General features: G+C 39.9%; 1 protein-coding gene across 3 annotated transcripts in view; it reads right to left on the bottom strand.

Annotated features, from left to right (window-relative positions):
* Window positions 1-259: 259 nt before the first annotated feature.
* drd2a (dopamine receptor D2a) overlaps window positions 260-23,202 on the bottom strand; it is a 79,417-nt gene continuing 56,474 nt past the window's right edge. For 2 of the 3 annotated variants that reach the window (XM_054794858.1, XM_054794856.1), the window contains exons 3-8: window positions 22,495-22,604; window positions 13,135-13,271; window positions 8,901-9,109; window positions 4,478-4,564; window positions 2,527-2,911; window positions 260-1,308 (exon numbers count right to left, since the gene is read on the bottom strand). In XM_054794858.1, coding sequence (XP_054650833.1) covers window positions 1,112-1,308; window positions 2,527-2,911; window positions 4,478-4,564; window positions 8,901-9,109; window positions 13,135-13,271; window positions 22,495-22,604 — 1,125 coding nt within the window. In that variant the 3' untranslated portion in view covers window positions 260-1,111. The remainder of the gene's footprint in view (window positions 1,309-2,526; window positions 2,912-4,477; window positions 4,565-8,900; window positions 9,110-13,134; window positions 13,272-22,494; window positions 22,605-23,202) is intronic. The other variant, XM_054794857.1, reaches the window with a different exon arrangement.

Here is a 23,202-nt window from a genome sequence, read left to right as displayed (position 1 = left end):
CCAGCAAGTTCTTAATGGTGGAGATAGTTTTCAAGTCATTTATCAGAATCCCAGTGCATTTAAAGCGTTAATTAAGGCTAATTTTATCACTTGTTTCCTCCTGCGGCTTTAAAGTCATTAGTTTTGGTGATGAACGACTCAGCAGTTTCTCCCAGGAAAGATCATGAGTGAAACTTTAAATCATACTTGAGAACGACTGCTGAACAATGGCAACTGACAGATGCATCCGCATCCACACTGATAATCAAATAGCACGTGACAGCGTCTCATCATTTATTGGACCTCTTTTGTCACTTTGGACGTTTGAACATACAATTCATGAGAAGCTGAGAGTAGAGAAACAGTGTGGCATGCATCACATTTCCATCACAGGCATATCATAATCATAATCATTTGAACAACACAGTAAATGTGTTAAGAAAAAAAACATATTTACAGCAAATCATAACAGCGCTAATCATGAAATATGAAGGTCCAATTTATAAAATTGCAATGATGTAGGTATTGGCATAGCCACATTACACAGCAAAGTACCATAAAGAGTCTGTTTGCCATCAACACAAATCCCAATTAGTGACAGCTTTTCAGAATAAGAGCGCACATCTCTGAACACTGCAATGAACACTGACTTGACTTATATATATATATATATATATATATATATATATATATATATATATATATATATATATATATATGTATGTATATACTCTGTATATACTATATAAGATTTGCAGAACATTTTGTCATTTAAGAAACATGAAATACACACGATAAATAGCAGTTGTCAACCTGTATGTGTGTGATGTATACAGTATGTAGTGACAAGCACAATTTCTGTTTTTTTTTTTAATAACAAGGTACATTTGTCTTCACCAAACAAGCCATCATTACAGACATTTCTTGTTGTACATTCAGTTTGGGAGAAAAAAAGGACTCCTCGATCAATTCACATAAAAGAACCTTTCAGAAAAAAAGTCTCTTTTTTTTTTTTTTCAGTCACTTAGAAAATAAATCTTAATTCCCGCTCGCAATGTGGTGTGTTTTCCTTTCCAGGATGAGGTATTTGCAAAGCTTGTATTCATCCCTCTTCAGTCTGATCGTTCGCATTTTAGCAGTGCAAAATCTTTATAAATGCTTTTCGGAACTCCACGTTAAAGGTGGTGTAGATGATGGGGTTGACAGCACTGTTGACGTAGCCCAGCCATGTAAAAGCGTTATACATCTCGGCGGGAACCTTGCATTTTGTGCAGTGGGTGTTCAAGATATGCGTGATGAAAAATGGCAGCCAGCATATGATGAATACACCTGAGGAGAGAAGAGAAAATGGGGGATTTTTAAAGGTAGAGTTTTAGGGATGTCCAGTGGGTTGGCCTCTAGGTCAGGGGTTCTCAACTTGTCTCGAGCCGAGGTCACAACCGGTTGTACGGGCTCCTATGGCCGGCGTACGTTCCAAAAACACAAGAAATGCACAGAGTGCGTGTGACCTGCTGATTTTTGAGCCGTAGACTGGCCGCAAACCAGCTGCAGAGGTTCTTTGTCATGTCAAACAAACTCTACGGGCGTTTATGGTTTTTTTCAGGTCGCAAGACACACTTTACGCACTCTGTACATCTTTGTGTGTCATCCGTACGGCCGACACGTGTCTTTCGTACGTTTTGCTGGTGTCAGGTTTGGGAAAACCTGAAGAAGAAAGAATAAATAAATAAGCCGCTACACCAGGGGTGTCCAAGTGCAGCCTGGGGGCCATTAGCGGCCTGTGGCTGTTTTTTTGTTGGCCCGTGGCACATTCTAAAAATATAATTTAACAAGAAAACAAACAAAAAAAACCTAACAACAGCAAAAATGAAAAAATTGCAGCAGCAATTTTACAAGAATAAAGTCAAAACATAAAGAGGAAAAAGTTGTCATCTAATGAGAAAAATCCGTACGAGTTTTATTTTGAAATTACAACTTAATTGTTTTTGTTTCTCATAATATTACGGCTTTTAAGAAAACATTTTTTCCTCATAATATTACAAGTTTATTCTTGTAAAATTGTGACTTTCCTTCTCTTTAGAATACAATTTTTTCTGTTAATATTTTTATTTATTCTCGTAACATTGCAACTTTTTCCGCAACCTAATTTTCCAAAAATTACAAATGTAATATTTTTGTTGTTTTATTTAGTTTTGTTTGTCTCTCTTAATATTTCAACATATTTTTTTTATTACTAATTTTATTTTATTCTCGTTAAAATTACGACTTTTTCTCGTTAGATTCCAACTTTTTTCTTTTAATATTTTGACTTTATTCTTGTAAAATTACTGCTGATGTTTCAATTTTTGCTGTTGTTTTTTTATATTATATTTTTAGAATGTGCTGGGGGCCAATAAAAAACAGCCACAGGCCGCAAATGGCCCACAGACCACACTTTGGGCACACCCCATCTTGCCAAAAACCTTTTCTCCTAATACGAATAAAAATCCTAGCTGGTAGGCGTTCATTGATTGATTAACATGCCGATAAGAAAGCAAAGGTCCTTACCAAGGACAATGGCTAACATCTGCGTGGCCTTCTTCTCCTTCTGCTGGGAGATCTTCCTCTTGCTCATTGTTTTCAAAGATGTCTGAGTCTTGCCGTTAGGCAGCGTCTGCGTCTGGAAGACTTTGGCCACCATCTGCGCCGGATCCCCCAGGGCCTCCTTGCCGGGATCTCCGTTCTTCTCAGCCCTTTGGCTCTCCTCGGGGGGCGTCGGGGGTGAAGAGTTGGGGCTGGCGTTGCCGTCCTTGCTGGGCATCAGCAGCTGGTGGCTAGTGGCCGGAGTGTCTCCCAGGGTGCATTGCGGCTTCTGCTTTTGGCTGCTGCCGCTGTTGTTGAGCTCATCCAGCTCCATATCTTCCCTTTCGTTGGCCACGTCTTTAATGAATATCTGAGCAATGTGAAGAGGAGCAGACAGGAGTAAAAATCATGACTTGTACCATGCATTTTAATCCTCTTACCCAAATCTCCCAATACAATTTATATTTGTATTATTATTTTTGAAATTATATTATTTTTCAATGGTTACTACGTAAGGTGCTACCTCAAAGTTTGGAATGCACCTATGTTCGTATTGTTTGAAAACTTTAAAACATTTTCATGGGCGTATTCATTTCTGAGCATTTTCGCTAGAAACGTAACCCCTGAGAAAAGTGGGGATCCTTTGTACACATCCTATTCTCCTCAGTGCTCTTTATTGCTATTCATTTTTTAATTTATAGTTTTGTCACATTGTTTACCATGATCATTATGTGCAGTGGTACCTCCAAATCCTATTGCGGTAAAGGGTGAACATTTTGCATAAATATACGCCTCAAAAGTCGCACAAGACACTTGGAAGTCACACTTTAACTGTAGATAATGTTATTTATTAAAAGGTAGTGTGATATTGATTTAACATTATATTAGTATATTTAGCATATGCATGTTTTAAATCTTCCATAACAATGTTAAGCATTATTATTATTACAGTGGTAGCTTAGTTTTACACTTTATTAATGTTACTTAAAAATAATGCCTGTAAAGACAATATTTTGGGTAAATATACACCTCAAAAGTCGCACAAAATAATTGGGAGTCACTTTTTAATTTTACATTACATTGTGTTTACATTTTCAAAACTGTTACAGTTAATATATAAACATTTAATTAAATAGTTAATATATAAAAATTTAATTAAATGTAATTATTATTATTATTATTATCTATTTAACATTTTATTACAAATGTAAGTGAATTTATTCGAAGTAGAATGCCTTATTTATAATGGAATACTTGATATAAAGTATAAAACTTGTTTACGATCTTCTAAATAAGGTTTTTAACATTATTAGAGCCCTCTAAACATGAAATAACACCCCTATAGTCACCTTTACGTTCATATTACCCAACATAGTGGACATAATCAGACATCAGGGGTTCAGAGTTGAGTTTTAGCTTGTCGTGGGTTACGGCTGCAACAGTAGCCTCTGTTATTATTATGATTATTAGTATGTTATTATTATTGTGCCTGTTGTGAGATAATTTGAACCTGCAATAAAAGCCTGTTGTTCCGGGGATCAAGTCTGGTGCTCGTCTCACCAAATAATTACTGACACCTAGTGACCAATGTAGAATACTTAAAAAAAACTTTAATGGCATGTATTTGTATTTTTGTTTATTTAGCCATTTTTATGCTTGAAAATGCTTAATTTAGGCAAACATTTGCTATAATTTTGAGTATTAATAGGGCGTATTCCACCATGAAAGAGCATGATTTATTAATGAATATGTTTGAAAACCGTGATACTGTGAAGCCTCAAAATTCGAACCGCTATGTGGCGCCTGTAATTCATTTTCCATTACTTTTATGATTTATTACATGACGGGAAACATCTATTGAGTCATCTGTCCATTTATTCATCCGTCTTTCAGAGCAAAAACAAAAGGTCAACTAAAAGCACAGACAAAGACGCACCACCTTCTTCTTGTTGGCAGGAAAACTCCCGTTGGTCTTAACAATCACCGTGCACAGCCTCACGTCTTCAGGATGAGTGCACTTATCCTAGGGTTTAACACACACAACACAAGCGTCAAGCAAGTGGCAGGGTTGCAACGCGGATGCACATTTGACAAAAAGGGAGCTGTCAAAGCGTAAATATGGCAACCTGGATGGAAGGTCAAAGCCGGATACACGGAGCTTTTGGCACAGCAAGGCAGCTTAGTGAGAATGTGATGTGCTGCTGAAAGTCAAGGCCATTAACTTGACAGCATCATAAAGTACAGACGGAGGTTATTTCACTACAAGGCCAGCTGAGCAGCTGTATTGAAATGTGATTAGTCTGCTGTATAATGATTATTTTCTCATCATAATAATTATCTGCTCATTTGTCAATATGCTAGCATGTAACGACTTCACAGGCCGTTGGATTGTATTGTCATCCACCCTGCAAAAAAAAACAAAAAAACCTTACTAGTCATTATGGTGTGTGTGTGGAATCAATACCAGAAATACAGCCTAATTCATGTCATGTGGCTGAAAATAGCAACTTTAAGAAGCTGCCTGTGGTGTAACTGAGAAAATAATCAATTGTCTTCTTGTCTGGGTTTGTTATGTAATACAATACCTGCCCATTAAAAGAATGAGGTACAATGGGACTAACTCACCAGAGAGATTTATGTTCTTTTTTTATAATTAAGAATGTGCAGAGAGAATGTGCAAGAATGAGAGAAAATACTCCATAACTGGATGCACGCTCAACACTAAAAGCTTTTCCCGTATGTGGAGTATAAAATTATGGAACATGTCGAGGAAGGCACTCAAACAATGTACTCATTTGAGCTAGAGACAGTACAAGGATCTGGTGTTTATAAGGTAACTGGAGGGAAAGGAAGCTCGATATTGGTATCCGATATACCAATATAGTCCAGCACTTCATGACCAATATCACTCGATACCGATATTGGCAGCAGCTCTTCCCCCCAAACTAATCTCATGTAAGGAATGAACACTTTATGCTTCTTTTTACGATGATGCCACTGGATGCATTTCACAAATAAACACTGTCTGTGCAAACTAGAGACACATACTGCAGTATGTAATACAAGTAGTATCATAAAGTATCATTTATTTTATAAATTTTGTCTCACCAAATTAGTTATTTAAAAAAATGCAGACCAATAGTCATCTGTTATAAGATGTTCCCATACTATCAACAGCGATGATACAATTTGGAAAGCTGCACATTTCTACGTGGCACAAACATCCGCAGAAAAAAAGTAAAGTGCAAAGGTATGAAACTCTGGACTAATACAATCAGTGAAATTCTAAACTGGTTAGAGCTGGGTATTTTTTTTTGTTTCAGTAAGGTTGGTCGCTTCCTATTTAGTTTGCTGCAGACGGTTTGCTGTGTGTGATTCCTGCTGTAGATGAAAAGCATTAAAGGAAGACTCTCCTGTCGCATGATCGGCGCGTTACAGTCATTGTAAATTGCAATTTTACAATCTGATGTTGAAATTTAGATATACTTCTAGCTCATGGACAAACTGAGCTAGCAAGCTTTGTTTGCTGAGGCCTCACTAGTGCGCTGATATCACAATCAGCAGAAGCTCCAATACCGATATCATCCAATATATAATTTTTATGCAAAGCTTATTTAATCCTACCCCCCCATCGGTTTTAATCAATTGCAATACATTTGTTCACTGCCTGTATTCCAAATGCACTCTTGCTAGTTTAAAAAAACAATTCCGCTTTTCACCTTTTACACTTATTTTTCCCATTTCCTATTTTTTGATGCAAGACATAATTGGACAGTTTTGCCCAGTATTTCAGAAACGGATGTAGCTTGGCTGACTTTTGTAATGGGACGTCACCCTCTGCACACATTGATACAAAATCCTCAACAAACTTTAATGCCTGTACTTGTGGTTACGGAAGATGTAGTCATCGATGCAATTCAAATTGTGCTGACAAGATGTGGAGAACAGCTCTTATTTTGAAGGCCGGAAGTGTGTTGAGAAGGTCTGTTGACGGCTAAGATGAGCCGGGTGCAAAAACAAACATGCCTCTTGTCCTTATATCGCTCAGAACTCGCACAACGTCAGCGGGCATCGTAAAACGCTCGGTTATGTTCACGAGCGGTAAAACTCAACACGGTGTAAACACACACACGCAGCCTGAGTCGCTCACACGCAGCCGCACTACCATGCTCTGCTAAACAAAGCTAACCCAGCTAGCTTCTATTCAGTTTCAAAGTTTTTTCTGTTTCGACATGTTTAGTTCGCAAGGGGGCAGGTTGGTGTTCGTGATGAGATTCTGCCACAATTGAGCGGTCCACTGGGTAAATACTTCCCCACACAAACATTCCTTCCCCTCAAGAGGACAGCCAGTTTATTCTCACGTTATGTCAGTTTCCGCGAGATTCCACGTTTAACAGTAGATTGTCCGCGATTCCATTAACATGGCATTGTTTCCACAAAATTCTGCAAAATCACTTTTATTTCTGTCCAGAGTTGCATACGTTTTTTGCCAAGATCTTGTAGTGATGACAGGAAAGTTGGACAACTGCACAAAGCCTCCCCACTCTCCTTCCACTTTTTAATAATGGACAGTTCTAAACCCCGTTTTAGTACTTTTAGCAATCTCCTTAGACAATGTCTCTGCTTGATGCATGGCAATAACTGGACCCATCTCAAACAGATGGACACCTTTTCCATGATCACAGGATGTGTCTTTCCACGTGGTTGTTCAACAAATGAGAAGCTACTCCAGTGCATCAGTTAGGCAGGGTTAAATGACTTGTTGCCAACTGAAACATAATCACCCATGCAGTCATTATTCAGTGAGAGGTTCCTACCCACTTTACCCAATCCAGGTGGTGACTTTTTTTTTTTTTTAGCCAGGCAGTGTATCTGCTGTTTTTTATCTATTAAACAATGTTTCTGTCAGTTTATTTTGTATTATTTAAGGTGTTATCGCATATCCTCTACTTCAGGGGTCTCAAACTCAACCCAAGTGGGGGCCGCTGGAGGTAAGCGTATGAGTGATGCTGGGCTACATCAACAAACAAGAGGTCATTACTCAACATAACAGTCTGAGTCACAGTGTGATGAAAGAAATAACCATCACACAGCAACAAGGGCCCGTTGCACAAAAGCAGAATTCAGACATCCAGGATAAATGACTGAGCTGAGTTCAACCAACCCAAAACAAGAGCATCTAAACTTAATTGATTGCACAAAATCCAAGTCAGGATGAGTAGACACAGATGATTCAAACCAGGTGAAACCAATTCAGAATCAGTGCGCTTATGGCTTCCTTAAATAGGCCCCACTATTGATCACAGAGTCACCGATTCACCATGGCAATGAGAGCGGCATACTTTACCCGGATGTAAGCAGCAATCCCACATACGCAGTACACATACAGCTGTATAATAAACAATAAACATAAATATAGCAACTTCTGATCAATCCATGTCAATTTCAGACTTTAGATAATGTACTGATTTAAGCTCCACCCATTTCCGGGTAAGCCATGCCCACTTCCTGTTTATACCCCGATACAGATACAGATACAGATACAGATAGTGGTGTACTCGCTCATCCCTAGTGGCTGCTGTTTGCCCAAATAAAAAAGCTTCCTTTAAGCCGCAAATGGCCTGGGCCAAAGTTGTGAGACCCCTGCTCTACGTATTCATTCCGATACCATGTCTCTGTCAATGTATTTACAGAAATCCCTCATTTATTGCGGTTAATTGGTGCCTGCCCCAACCGCGATACATGAATTTCGGCGAAGTAGAATTCCTTATTTATAAATCAAATCATTTTGTAGTTAGAGCATAGAAAACCTGTTTACGATCTTTTACATACAGTTTTTAATGATTATTAGAGCGCTTCATACTCATACTACCCAATATAGTAGATATAATCAGAGAAAACAAGCCATTTAAGACATAAATAAGTATAAGTGTGTTTCAATATATGTCTTCTGGTTGTCTGGACAGGAAGTGACGTTGGGAAGTTTGAACTGGAGTATGACCACAACAGTACCCAGTGTTATCATTATGATGATGATTATTATGATCGTTATTATTGTGCCTGTTGTGAGATAATTCAAACTTGCATTAAGTTTTGTTGAAATTGATCAAGTGTAGTGCTAGTGACACCTAGTGGCCAGTGTAGACTACAGCTCATCAACGTCCTTTAATCCAAGGGTCTCCAACCACCGGGCCGTGGCAATGTTTGGCCCTGCAGGAAACTTTCAGGTGCAATGATAAAAAAAAAAATAGAGTTTCCAAATCCCAAAGATTTTACATGTTTTTGTTGTTGTTTCTTAGGTGTGACTCGTCACACTTTGTTCGACGGTCTTTGAACGCATGATTGCGACGAAAGCTCACCTTGAGTGAAGTGGCCGCATCTGGTACGGCGGCCTGACTCGCACGCTGCTTGGGTTTGTTGTTGACTCGCTTCCTGCGCTTCCTGAGGACCACGTAGATTTGCACGTAAACCAGCAGAGTGATGATGAAGGGGACATAGAAGGACACAATGGAGGAGTACACCACAAAGGCGGGATTGGCGATCACACAAAGTGAGGCGTCCCGAGTGGCTGTGAGACAGAACCAAAGAGTGGGAGAAAAAGTATTTTTCGTTAGTTGTCATTTAGTACCGTGAGAAGACTTTCATTCAGAACGCCGCAACATGCTGTGGCTAGAAATTGCATTCACAATAACTGGGTTTGTGTTGTTTGGAGTTCAATCTCTTGGAAATTCATCAAAAAATATCACTTCACTGCACCTGGGGGAGGGGTTAGTCAAGCAAATTTTGTTTTCCTTGTGTTCCTTGCTGCCCATTTTGCTTGGAACACGACAATCCTTTTTGTTTCTGGCAGCTGAGGGACTCAAACAAGTGAGTCATGGCAGTGCTGATGCCGTCTTTTGTGGTCGAAGGTCTTTGTTTTGCAGACACCTTCCTGAGTCTGTCTAACTGCTGGCTAGATAATGAGATGGCCTTGATATAATCACCTTTTAAACGCCATGTCCCTTACAGCGGCCTCGATGCTTTAGGAAGGCAAATAGAGCATTTCAATGTATACATACTGTACAGTTCCTTGAATTATAGCTGGGGGGTTAATATGCTATAATTGGAGAGAGACTGACAACTTATTTTTTAAAAGTTTTATAATAACCTGGAGTGCATGAGAAAGTGGAAAGGAAAACGTAGCTCTCTTTGACCACATGGTCATTTACTAACATGTATATTGCACAACACAGCAGCAACAGAACCAATGTTGTAACAATGGTAATGAGCAAGCTGTTTCGTCAGCATCGACAGCGCTGATGGGTTCATTGTCAACAACAGTACGGCAAGTGTAACAAGCACGGGTTGCAGACCAATTAGCTGAGTGGCACAGTTTTAAAGCGCATGTAGAGGTAAAGCTGCTGGATGTTGACCACTCATAATTAGGGGTGTAACTGTACAGCATCCTCATGATTCGATACACACCTCAGTCTTAAGGCCACGGTTCACTTCATTTTCAGTACAATAAGGAAGCAAAATGTGAAACAGAAAATTGCTCCGCTTTTGTGTTTAATGGTTTTTCAAATAAAGCACGACAATCCATTTGCATCTGCTGGCAAGTAATTCTCCAATAGATACAAATCTTAAATAAAAATAAAATAAAATAAAAATATAGGCTACTTTTAGTCACACTACCCATCGCAACGCTGAATGTACACTTCCTGTCCCTCACTTTAAATGTCTACTGAGTGGGACATCTGTGCAAAGTTTTTGGTTCAGTACAGCAATTTGATCCAGATACAACTATTTGTGGAGTTAATGAAAACAACATTACGTTGCCTACAGCCACTGCTGTTAATGCTCATGTTTTTTGACCGGGTGCTCATTGGGGATTTGATAAACCAGTGATTCTCAACTGGTGGGTCACAATGTTGCCGTAGATCTTAACCTTGCAGTTTTATTCTGAAGGGGATGCAGTGGAGTGTCATCTATTAATACTCCTACAGGTGGCAGGAAGGCACTGTCGTGATATTTGAAAACCGCTGTCATAAAAGACCAACAATGTTTGTTAGTAGTTTACTGCCATTTAGCTGAATGTGGCAGTCCTGCCTGTTATTGAGCCTGAGAAAGTGTTTTCTTGTAAGTATTTATGCTTATTATACATCAGTTGTTTAAGTTGAATGTGCACCTTAGTTATCTACGTAATTGTCATTTTTAAAAGTGTCATCAGGTTAGCGCATATTTTACAAATGCAGTTCGCTTTTGTTGAATGTCACAGAGTAACAGTCTTTAAAGTGCATATCAGTTGTGGTGGTTACCGCCAGAGGATGGCCAATGTGGGGTCAAGTAAGTGAGTTTAAAGGTCCAATCAGTGCCTATAAGAACTGTACCAGCCATCATTTTTAATGATAAAACTTTGAATAATTGTCATTGCCATCATAACCCAATGTCACAGTACACTCTTCAACTCATCCAACCACATCATAGCAGCAGTGTTGTAGATCTTAAAGGATTCTTGACCCAGCGGGACCTCAGTAGTTAAGGTTGATGTTCTTGTCATCTTGTTAATCTTTCAGGGATTATTTTGTCCCATATTGATTGAAAGCATTTTCCACACCAAAGTAGCTCAGGTCAAAGGTTAAATTGGTGGATGATAAGGATACAATAGATTAGCCAATCCTCGTATTGAGCCGCTATTGAGTCACACTACTACTGTGTAAGGTTTACGTGTATAAAAACCTGTAAACTTGTGCAAGGCTCATCTACAGTACTAACAGGGTGCAAGGAGGATTGTGTCTATCAAATGAGCAAAATAGCACTCTCAGTCCATTTTGCACGGTTGCCTTCGTGAACAAACAGAATATATGCAGATCAAAAGAATGTACAAGATATTGGGAGTAGGATATGTAAAGGTAATCATTTTGCACCCTCACTGTGACTGATCATACCTGAAACTTGTTTGAAGTTGATATGTTTGTGGCGGTTTTTTAGCAAGTTTGGAATGCAGGTGCAAATTGCCGCATCGTGTATGTAGGCAAAAATGTATTTACTGAGTGGGTAAATAATTATTACAAGTCGATTTTAGAATAAGTGTTTGCATTGATGTCTATTGAGTGAATTATTGTTGAGTGCCTTAAAACAAGTACAGTATAGACATAACTGTTTAGTCAATTCATCTAATAACTTAGTGAGTTTAGAGAAATAATGCTTTATTAAATAATTAGCTAAGCAGCCAGGGTCAGCAGCCAGATATGGTCCAGAATGTAGTTAAAACAACTCGGCACTACCACCTGTTGGCGCCACTCAACTTAGTCAAGGAATCCGGAAGGAAGTTAATGCTGGAGAGGCTGCCGCCAACGGTCTGAGCAAAACAAGTATAAAACGGCAGATGGGCCGATCGATCGGGACTCTCTCTCATCAGCTGGAGGAGCAGGGAACCGGTGCATGAGACGGGGTCCGAGGCTTCGTAGACTGTTAAGATATTCTGTCTGACTTATTTTTCAATACATTTTGTCAATCTAATCTGGTGTGTGAGTCTTCTTTCCTTCTCATAACCGGAGATTAAGGAACACGTAAGGGGGAGGTGAAATTGGCTTAATTAATTTTCCAAAGCGGTCCTTTGACCTTTAGTGGTTTAATTTAATCTCCAACACTTACGAAAAGGATGTGGCGAGAAGGAGGCGTGCAATGACAGATGATGGAGAGAGAGAGAATCTTCCGTCCATTTGTCAACACATTTGGACTGTTAGAAATAAAAATAGTAGAGACATATCATCTATCCAGCAAAGTCTTTTTTGAGCTGCTGGAGGGGCTGATTTGGAGCCAATCATAAAAAGCAGCCATGCCATATCTCCTACAACAGAAAATTCTCGCAACGCATTTTCTTGTGTCTGAATCATTCCACCGCACCAGTTAGTGTCGGTGCCACCCCAGTCCCGTCCATTTGCCCAAAAGTGTGGATTTCACCTGGATATGCAGCTATCGAAGTTGTGTGTGAGTAGATAAAGCTATATGAGTATTTTGGACATGTTGAAATGACTATCATAACCTAATCAATTGTAAATGTCATCATTTAATAGGTTGTAGTGTAAAACACGCATATTTACACACAACATGTAGTGTAGAACGTGTATACGAGATGACAAAATACACTAATAAGGCATTATTATGATAATGCGGTGTCTCTGCTGCAGTTTAGAAGTGTGCTTATTTGCATCCTCCACCAAGACCTCCAACTCCTTGGCTTCAAATCTCATTTTTCATGTCTTTAAACAGGGCTGTCCGCACCACTTTTGCACCTGTTAAAAATTGTGCAAGCAATCATAGTAGATCACCTGCAACGCGCACACTAACAGTACGTGATTTTTTTTTTAGTTTGCTCACTCAATTTAGCGCTTGTTATTTGGGATCTCTGCAATTGCCTGGCGACCACTCTAGGGTGTACCCGGCCTCTCGCCCGAAGTCAGCTGAGATAGGCTCCAGCATACCCTGCGACCCTAATGAGGATAAGCGGCATAGAAAATGGATCGCTTGATGTATATTTGGGATCTTAGTAGATCAGACCCCCTAACTTTTATTACAACATAGACAGTGTTTTGTTTTTTTTTGTCTTACCTGTGTTATTGAGCCCAAACAGCAGGGGGCAGGATATGGCGAAAGACAGCACCCACACCACTGAGATCATGACCGTCACCCTTCTTCTAGAACTGTAGCGGGTGTTGTATAGCATCGGCATTGCCACAGCCGTGTAACTAAAACAGAGAGTAAAAAAAAAAAAAGTGACTTTCATCTCCAAAAAGAAGCTTTTCACTTCAATTTTGCTGAAGGTCGGGTTGTGCTCTGTACTCAAGGCTCAAAAATTAAACATCACAGTTTAACTTCAAGTCGGTCACACTTCAGGGATGTCAACCTGTGCAGTGGGGAAGCAATGACAATTGTGCTGCTGTGCAAATGGGAAAGACAACAGGAGGAAATGAGAGGTAATTGGCAAGACAACCCCTCTTTCGGAATGGTTTTGCAGGTGCTGGTGACAGACACTTTCCTTCTCCTGGATGATTCATGCCAAGATTTCAGCATTTTTACCATTTCAAGTGGTGACATTAGTTGCTCAGCTCCAGAAGGTTTTGCTTCATCTCTCAGCACAGTAATCTTTTTGTAGTAAGAGCATAAAAAAAAGCTGTTTACGACCTTTTAAATACATTTTTTTTAGCACTTTACACTCGTATTACCCAATATAAGACCTAGGTTCCCAAAGTGGGGGACGCAGATTGCTGTAGGGGGTACGTGAATAAAAATAAAAAACAGGTTGACTAAATTAGCGTCAAAAACTAAGAATTACATAATCTGCTCGAATGCCTCATGTGAACACTCCCAGCAGGTAGTAAGTACACTGCAGAAGAAAGGTGACAGCATGAAGTTGTTCATTGTTCCGTGTGCGTTAGATGAACAAATAAGTAAGTCTGATGATGGCGTTGTGCATTAAAAGTGTTTAATCTTGAAGATTTTCCAAGATCACTTATATTGTGTGCTAAATGAGAGCTGGTCTTCTTACGTGGTGCTGTGACTAATTAGTGTGTTTTCTGTCATTTGTTTGTTGACTGGATGCACTGACTATGTTAGAAAGCCCCCAATTTTGCACGTGTAAGTAAAGTCATGCTTTCTCAAATACTGCGTCTTCTTCTGTCGCTTTGTTCAGCAGTCCTTGAACACACCATGTGTGACACAGATTGAGACTTACGTGTATGACTTTCTCCGACGCTGCGCAGACAGACGTGTGGTTTCTATTCTTCCTTTCACCTCGTCCTTGTTCACAGATGTTAATGCTGCGTGCGTAAATGCACAGAGGTGAGCTTTAATAATGCTAGCTCTGTGCCGCTGTGCATTTTGTCTTGGTGCATAATCTCATGCTATATGTGCTCAGATGTCCGTTTGGCCCAGTAATAGCCTCGTATTGAATTTCCTTATCGATTTCTGTACGTTATGTGCCTTTTTTCATAATTATTTATAATTATGTATCATCATTTATTTATAATCATGTTCATCACATCTTACCACAGCCTGTCAGCATTTCATATAACGCAATATATAATCAATAATAATAAATCATAATATATATAAATTCACCAATCAGAAGACAACTCTAACACCATCTCTGTTTTAAATTAGTAGCCTATTTGTGCAGTTGAGAAATAAGACAAATTCTTTTTGATATATGTCATAATATATTTAAAAGATGTTTTCATCGTATGGTTTATGTTTTTTAAGTGTGCAGGAGTAGGGGGTACATGACTTCCTGTCAGACGTCTGAAGGCCTACGCGACTGTGAAAACTTTGAGAACCACTGATATAAGACATAAATAAGACTCGTGCTCCTGTGTGTTGCTGTAAATGTGTTCCGGTTCTTGGGGAGTTGAGCGGGGCGCGGACAGGAAGTGATGTCAGGGGGTTCAGAGTTAAGTTTTAGCTTGGCATGGGTTCCGGCCACACCAGTATCCCGTCACGATAACAAATTTCGCTCGTTGATAATTGTAAATTATTGTCAATAAACGATATGATTGACAACATTTTTTTTTTAGACTATTTACTAATAATGCAAGTTCATCGTATCAAAAGCAATGGATCTTAATTTCGCAAGAGTATTTAACATTGGAATTGGAATGTCATGAGCTTTTAAAAAAAATAAATAAACAACCTAATAAACAAACAAAAATAAAAAAAAACAAAATAAATAAAATGGAGTATCAAGTTTTTGTAAACAAAATTGCATTCCTTGACATGAAGGGTTAACATATAGTGAACGACACCATGAGTGTGCACCATTTTGCACAATTTTGTTTATATTTACTTTGCCGACCAAACACCTCAGTTACTGTCAGGACGAAGGCTCCGCTGCCCGCAGCACCGCATCAGTATATTTTTTTCCCAGTTGGGAAAATTGTCGGTGTTGATCGTCGGTGTTCATGCGCTCACCTTGTTTATTCTGTTTAAAACCGAAATATTCCCACACTGGGGCTGTGGCATTCGCCTTAGAAACCATTGCTTCTGTCCCTTCATTCATGTTAGCGTATGCTGGCTCACGAGGCTAACTTGCTACTAGCACTCTACATCCACTCACTAGAAGCCCCGCTTCCACAAAGAGGCTGAATGAGAGGAGGGTTCACTCTCTTTGTTCATTCCACTATAGAACCAATGCACACAGACAGATTCAGAGTAAACCCTCTTGTCAGCCAGCCTGTGTGGTTTACGAAGACGAGGAAATGAAACACGCACGCATGAACATGTCAATTTATCGAGGCCGGCGTAATTATCGACTTTTTTGTTCTTTTTTTATCGTTTGATGAATTGATTTATGGATTATCGTGACAGGCCGTATTCAGGATTATTGTACCTGTTGTGAGATCATTCAAACCCGCAATAAAAGCTTGTTGTTCTGGCAATCAAGTTGGGTGATTGGGTATCTCACTGAACATTAAAGACTGAACATTATTGACACCTAGTGACCAGCGCAGAATACTACATATCATTGCAACATCTATGAATGCCTTAAATCTGTATTTTAACTCATTTAGACATTTTTCTCCTTGGACATTTTTAATTTAAGCAAAAAATACTTAAATATGCACTTTTTGACTGATAATAAGCCGTATTCAATCACGAAACAGCATGATTTACTGTATTAATTAATATATTTTTGAAAAACCGTGATAGAGTGAACCTGGGAAATTCGAAGCGCAAAGTGGCGAGGGATTACTATCATGGGCTATGTAGTTCGCTAGGATCGTTTTGTTTGGTGGAACAAACAAGCCCATTCATGGCTGCTATATGCCCTGACACCCAAAATGACATAATAAAACCTGCTTGTCAGCCATTGATTCAAGTTTTTCTCTTTCATCCAATGTACTTTTAAGATTATTCATTTTCCAGCACCCATTTGGGGGTCCTCCAGGCATGAATGCAGTACTTTAAAAAATGACTGAGACCATTTAGCTTCAACATGTCTAACATTCCAGACAAATCACATCACATTACATCTTTCATAGCAAGGCGCGTAGCAAAAAAAAGGTGTCCATCTAGATGCCTGATGACGACGGAAGCAATTCAGGGAATACTCAATCTGCATATATATGGAAAGGCCAAACAGGTGTTGTGATTTATGATACTTGAGTTTCCTTGGAGTGAACCTCGAGTGATAGTGCTTGCAGGTGCTACACTGCAAGGAAGGCTTAGTTTTGGTCTCCGAGCGCTGCAGAAAACTCTTATCATTTAACCTTAATGCATTAGTTGACCTTATTAGTGAAGGCTGCTGTAATCACCAGGACAGGAAATGCATGGCTTCCTATAGTGTCTGGCATGCATCGATTTTCTGTGTAATTTTGTTTGAAAGTCTCCTAAAAGCTTTGCATGTGTGGGAAAACGGATCACATGATTATTTTGTGTAGAATTAACTGTGAGTTAAGACATCGCATCTTGTGAGTCAGTGCCTCACCAGCCATAAACCTCACCGCATGTGATCTAAAGGGCCGCATACTGCAGATGGGTAAGCAGAAACTGTGGATTTCCTTTTCATAGAATGAAAAAAAATCTATTTAGACTTAAACCCCCTTTTACAAATACGCGGTGGCAATCCAAAAACTCAAGAAATGACCAAAAACTTGTGCTAAGCCTGTATAACATCCTAAAGCTTTTAGTAGAAGAAGCAATACAATTTTTAGACTCTGTCCAAAAACAATGCATTGGTGTAAATCACCTTTTTATGTGAGAAATCTAAAAAAAATAGCATATTTACAACACATCTGTTCACGTGTGAGTAATGTTATACACTAAATAACACATTTTGGCAAAAATGATGCATGCCCAATAGTGATTTCTCATGTTGCTCCTCATAAATCTGTGTACCGAACTGCAAATTTTCACTGTTTCTGGCCTAAACCCTTTCAGTGTAACCCCAAACAATGGACTAAGATAAAAACAGGTGCTTCGTGCATATGAAACAAAGTTATGAACAGAAAACAGCCAAGGTAAGACGAGATTCATGATCATAAATACTAATCTCTACAAACTTCATGTCCAGGGAGTTTTAGCAGTGGAAGGATGGAGTCTTCGCTTGTTCTTGACATTTGGCTATTTAAGTGCTTGTAATTTGAATTTAGCTAAAATTTGGTTTTGCTGAGATCTTAGCTGCACTACATAGATGATGACTATCGATTATTAACTAATATAGCAATATAGCCAGAGCATCGTTGCCCAGTAGCCGGGTATTATGGGCTCAAAACCATAGTGCTTAGGCTCAGCACCTGCCATCTGTATGACATGGCTATTACCACATTGGTACAACATGTCTGGCTTCCTGTTCTTGCTTATCACCAATTGGATCATGAGAAGGACAGTGCAGAACGGCATCAGATGGCCATGAAGCTAGACGATCTTGACTAATGCTGACGATGTCGCCCAAACAGCAGATCCATCAGAAGACCCACAGATTGGTTGAGAATGGCAAAGCACAGAACTCAAGGTGAAAGTAGACAAGTGCAAGATGATGCGGTTGAACACCAGGAACGCCGAGCACATCACGATGAACAGGAAACCCACAGAAGATGTTAAGCAGCTTGAGTACCTTGGAGCCTTTCGTATGGACTGAAGGAGGTGGTACGGTGGACATAAACAACAGACTGGCCAGGGCAAGAGCGACATTCATCAGCCTCAGGAACATTAATTTGACTAGCATGGGCCGTTGGTGATGACTGTACTGTTGCATGATTCTGAGACAACAAGCTGGATGACGTTTTCTAAACCAAATACCTCCAGTGGATACTGAAACAGTGTCAAAATCACTATAGCAACGAAATGGTGCTGGAAAAAGCCAGAATGGAGAGCCTGAGAATGGAGATCTGCAAGAGATGATGGACGTTTATTGGGCATATATTGAAGAAAGGGGCTGACAACGACTGCACGGCCGCTATGACATGGCCCCCTGAGGGGAAGGGACAGCGTTGGAGGCCTGAGACCACCTGGAGGCGGAACAGTAGTGAAAGAGAGGGAGTCCGCTGGTTGGACACCATGGAACGAAGTGGATAGGACATAGCATATTACAACATCGGTTCAATTGCTTCTGTTTTAGCTCTTTTGACTACATGGGCGTTTACTAACATTTTCCTTTCTACTTCCCAGTGGTTAATAACATCTTAATAATAACATTGGTTAACTTATTTTTAAGTTAAGATGCTGCTTAAAACATTTCCTGTACACTTTGTGCTATTAAAGCAGCATATATAATTTGTCATTATTCTTGAGGGCACCTCAATTTTAAATGCATAACTAGTAAGGGTCCCGTCATGAGACACCCAAGACGGGACGATGCACAAGATTACGTCCAAGAGAACGAGACAAGATATTAACACTAATTTTAAAAGGACCTATTGTACTCATTTTCAGGCCTTTGCATTGAGTTCTGGACTCCTACAGAGCAGCTACACACGATAACCTGCACAGAAAGCTTTCTCGGTCTTCCAGACTCTGCACCTCTTCCTGCAGTGTTTCCTGCCTCCCGCCCAAACTGTCTGTGTAATTTACTCCACCCCTTACCCTCTTCCAGGTACGCCTCCCACCGATCCCACTCCACTGTGATTGGTCGCACTCCCAGAGATTTCCAGACAGCTGCCGAAACCCACTTTCTAATTTTGCCCGTACAGGAGTTGATAGTAAACGGCGATTTATCTTTTTAAAATATCCGCTTTTAACATACATCCCTGTATGGACACTAAAATTCTACACAGACAACCGCTTTTGTCCGATTACTTGCACAAAACAAACAGGTGAAAAGAGGGCGGTATTAAGTATTTATCAGTAACACAGTGAAAATGAGAGGAAATGGGAATGTTTACTTTGCCAGTCAATTTTGGTGTGCACCTCTAAATGTTCTGCTTGCAGCCCTAAAATATTATGTTAGGGGCCACTGTGCTTCACTAAAAAAAGTTAGTCTGGAGCCCTGTTGCTCCTCTCTTTTGTTGTGTGTATGCTAACTGCCTTGCCTCCCCCCACAGAGACAAAGTGACTGTATGACGAACAAGAGGTCTCAAACCGTTGCCGTTGTTCGATGGAATTCTGTTTTAAGTGAAGCTTCTAGGTTCTGAACCAAAGCACAGAGTGAACTAGCTTCCTGCCTGTTTGGAGGCAATAGACAAGGTGAACAGACATGCATGCACATGGCAAAATTAAAATGATCAAGTTCATTTATTGTGTGATTAATTATTTCATTTATTATCATGAGATCTTGTCACGTTTTAATCTTGCCAGATCTCGTGACATGAGCTCTTGTGACACCCCTGATAAGTAGCTAACCTACTTTCTATCTTGACGTTACAACATTTCCTAAGCAAGTTATGAACACTGGCGTGTGTGTGCGTGCAGCTGCAGCGTGAGCGTATGGAACAAATATAGAGCCTGTGTAATGGGAGCCCCATCCAATTTGCCACACTTTGATGAACGAGAACTTGTTGATGTGCACATACACGCACACACGCGCACACACACACGCACACACACACGCACACAGGTGAAGCTATCCAAACCAGCCTTTCATGTAAAAAAAAAAAGGATGCTGCCTCCAGCTGCTCAAGGTGATGACAACAAACATTTTGTCCATCAAATGATCATCACTTCAGTGGACATTAGAAGTTCTCAAGCCAGGCGAAGGAAGTCTTCTTCTCTCTCCTATTCAAGCATTCAAGCATGCACACAGCCATCATCATATCCATGTCTCATAAATAGCATCTAAATGCAAATTGTGGTGCCGTTTACCTTTTTGGCATACGTGTAACGTTCATTTCCAGTACCAAGGATGATCCATCAGGAGATTATCTGAGCTTGATGCGGTTTACCCAACAAGCGAGAGGCATGTTTATGTGTGTTCTAATTCTATCAATGAGAGGCCACATTGTTTGTGTGTCTTTGTGTGAAAGAGGGACCATGCTGAGCATTTGTTTTCCGCATGTGCAGCCGAGCATTAAATCAGGGAAAAATTACATATGACAGGAGTCTATAGAATAGGAAAATGTGATGTATTGTGTCCTTGAACAAACACATCTTTCACAGACACAGCAAAGTGCTTCACAGGATTACATGATTACTTCCTGCAGATTTTTTTTAATGAATGCAAGGCTTTGCGTGCTTGGCTCTCAAAACCAAAACATGTTAATGCGTCAAGATTTTTAAATAGCACTCGATCATTTCTGTATTCTTTAACCGCTCTGAAATCAGACGTGCAAGGTGAATGAACTGTTTTGTTTTAGAATTTTTGCTGAGAAAAAAAAAGACACTTGAGCCATGTAATAATACCAACCTTAAAGGTCCCCTATCATGCAGAATTGACTTTTCAATAATGTTTTAGCAGTAGAAGCTTAGGGTTTTCATGACATGAAGGAAAAACCTCCTTCCTCGTGGACATGATATCACCTCTGACATGACCCATGTTTCCAGTAGGGCAGGTGTGTCCAAAGTCATTTGCAGCCGCAGCTTGTTTTTCTATTGGCCCTTGGCATATTCTGACAATAAAATTGATTAAGAAAAAAAATAAAAATAAAAAAACAGCAAACGTAAAAAAAAAAAAAAAAAAAGCCCATAACATAAGGAGAACAATTTTAAATGCTAACACCAATAATAATAATGATAATGTGATACGCGGTGGTTTAGTGGTTAGCATGTTGGCCACACAGTCTGGAGATCGGGAAGACCTGGGTTCGATTCTCCCTTGGGCACTTCTATGTGGAGTTTGCATGTTCTCCCCGGTTTTCTCGGGTACTCCGGTTTCCTCCCACATCCAAAAACATGCATGTTAGGTTAATTGGCGACGCATAGGTATGAATGTGAGTGTGAATGGTTGTTTGTCTATATGTGCCCTGCGATTGGCTGGCGACCAGTCCAGGGTGTACCCTGCCTGTCGCCCAAAGTTATCTGGGATAGGCTCCAGCATGCCCCCGCGACCCTAATGAGGAGAAGCGGTATAGAAGATGGATGGATGGATTATCTGCTATGTCACCTGTGGCCCATTATTAGTAAAAAAATATTGAAAGACAAGTCATATGTAGTATTCTGGTCACTAGGCGTCAGTAATGACATAAAAGCATTGATGAGACATGACATTTCATTAGATTACCTTAACATTGCGTGTAGTCAGCCATGGCATGTTCGACATGATAGAGTGAAAAAAAAAAGAATCCTCCCATTCCTTGTGGAAGTGGTAAGTTGTCGGCTTCTAATGTTCTCATTCTTCCCCACTCCATTTAAAACACTTTAAGTTTAGAATAAATAAATAGTATCCGTAGCATTCTATGTTTAAAGCGTCAGCCGCCTCTTGTGTCCCTGCTGTGATCCTGTAGCCTGCGCTTGACAGTTGAGCAGTGTGGTGTAAACAAAGAATAATAGGAGTGTAAAGGTGCCTATGGGGTGTAATGTCATGTATACAGGGCTCTATTATTGGTGAAAAGTGTTAGAAAGTCATTAACAGGTTTTTTTATGCTCTATGAAAATATTCCTTTTGTTGATATAGAATCCTACATTGCAGAAATTCATTTATCGCAGTCGGGTTTGGATGACTGAAAACTATTTTCACGTAATAGTTAGGGTTTATTTAGTCGTGTAATTCTTCAGCTTTACTTCCATAGTCTGTGTTATTTTCTTTTCACTTCTGATTCATCTTGTCTATGCTTTCAGGTGTAAAACAAATCCATTCCACTTGTGACTAAAGTACCGGCTTGCCACCTTTTTTTGTACATTGCGTCAAAAATACATGACAAGGAGAGTGTAAAATGCAGGGGTTGAAGTGTAATCATCTGTTAAAAGACATGAGGGTTGTGATGGGCATGCACTGAAACAGCTTGGAGCTCTCCTGTTATTCATAAGGTAAAGATTTCCTTTAAAAAAAAAATCTATCCAAAGCTGCTAGGAAGGAATGAGCAATCTGAGCATCGGCCAACTCACCGATCGATGCTGATTGCACACAGATTGAGGATGCTGGCTGTACACATCATCACGTCGAGAGTGACAAAGATGTCACAGTGGATCTTGCTAAAACGCCACTCCCCGACGACCTGCGAGAGAAAAACACCAACAAGTGGCAGCTCTGTCCAAGCATCAACAGAAGAAAGCTGAGGGGGCTTTCAGCAGAGATATACAGTGCAACAGACAAGCTTTGATGTATTATGAATATTGGAATGCTTCCAGTGGTAGTTGGCCTCACTTGAGGAATAGCGGGTGATAGAGAAAATGTAGGAATAGAAAATCAATATTAAGCTCAACATGGCTGACAGGAGACAGACATGCCAGATGATCTGTTTCAAAGATTCATCTGGAAAAGAGCCTGTCTGTCTGATATGTCCATTAGGAGCCAATCAGGTCAACAACTAGGAGTCGAAGAGACAGCGCTATTGCGATAATCAGCCACTGAAAGACTAAAAACATCCTTGCCATCAAGAAATCTATTTGTTCTTTCCTCTTTTTCAGCGAGTCACGTAATTGATTGCGATTTTTGCATGTGCCTAATAACTGCCCGGTTTGACTGTGTGACTACATGTGGACTGAAGCAAGCGAGTGAAGTAATTGTGACCAATTATTGATACAGTGGAATTGCTGGAGTTGCTGAAATTATGTCTTGGTTTTAGTACGTGGTCTCGGTTATTGTACAGCCAA

The sequence above is a fragment of the Dunckerocampus dactyliophorus genome, chromosome 12 (assembly GCF_027744805.1).
Source record: "Dunckerocampus dactyliophorus isolate RoL2022-P2 chromosome 12, RoL_Ddac_1.1, whole genome shotgun sequence".
Classification (NCBI taxonomy): domain Eukaryota; kingdom Metazoa; phylum Chordata; class Actinopteri; order Syngnathiformes; family Syngnathidae; genus Dunckerocampus; species Dunckerocampus dactyliophorus.
The sequence above is the reverse complement of the archived record's forward strand: the minus strand, read 5'-3'. Positions and strand labels throughout refer to the sequence as shown.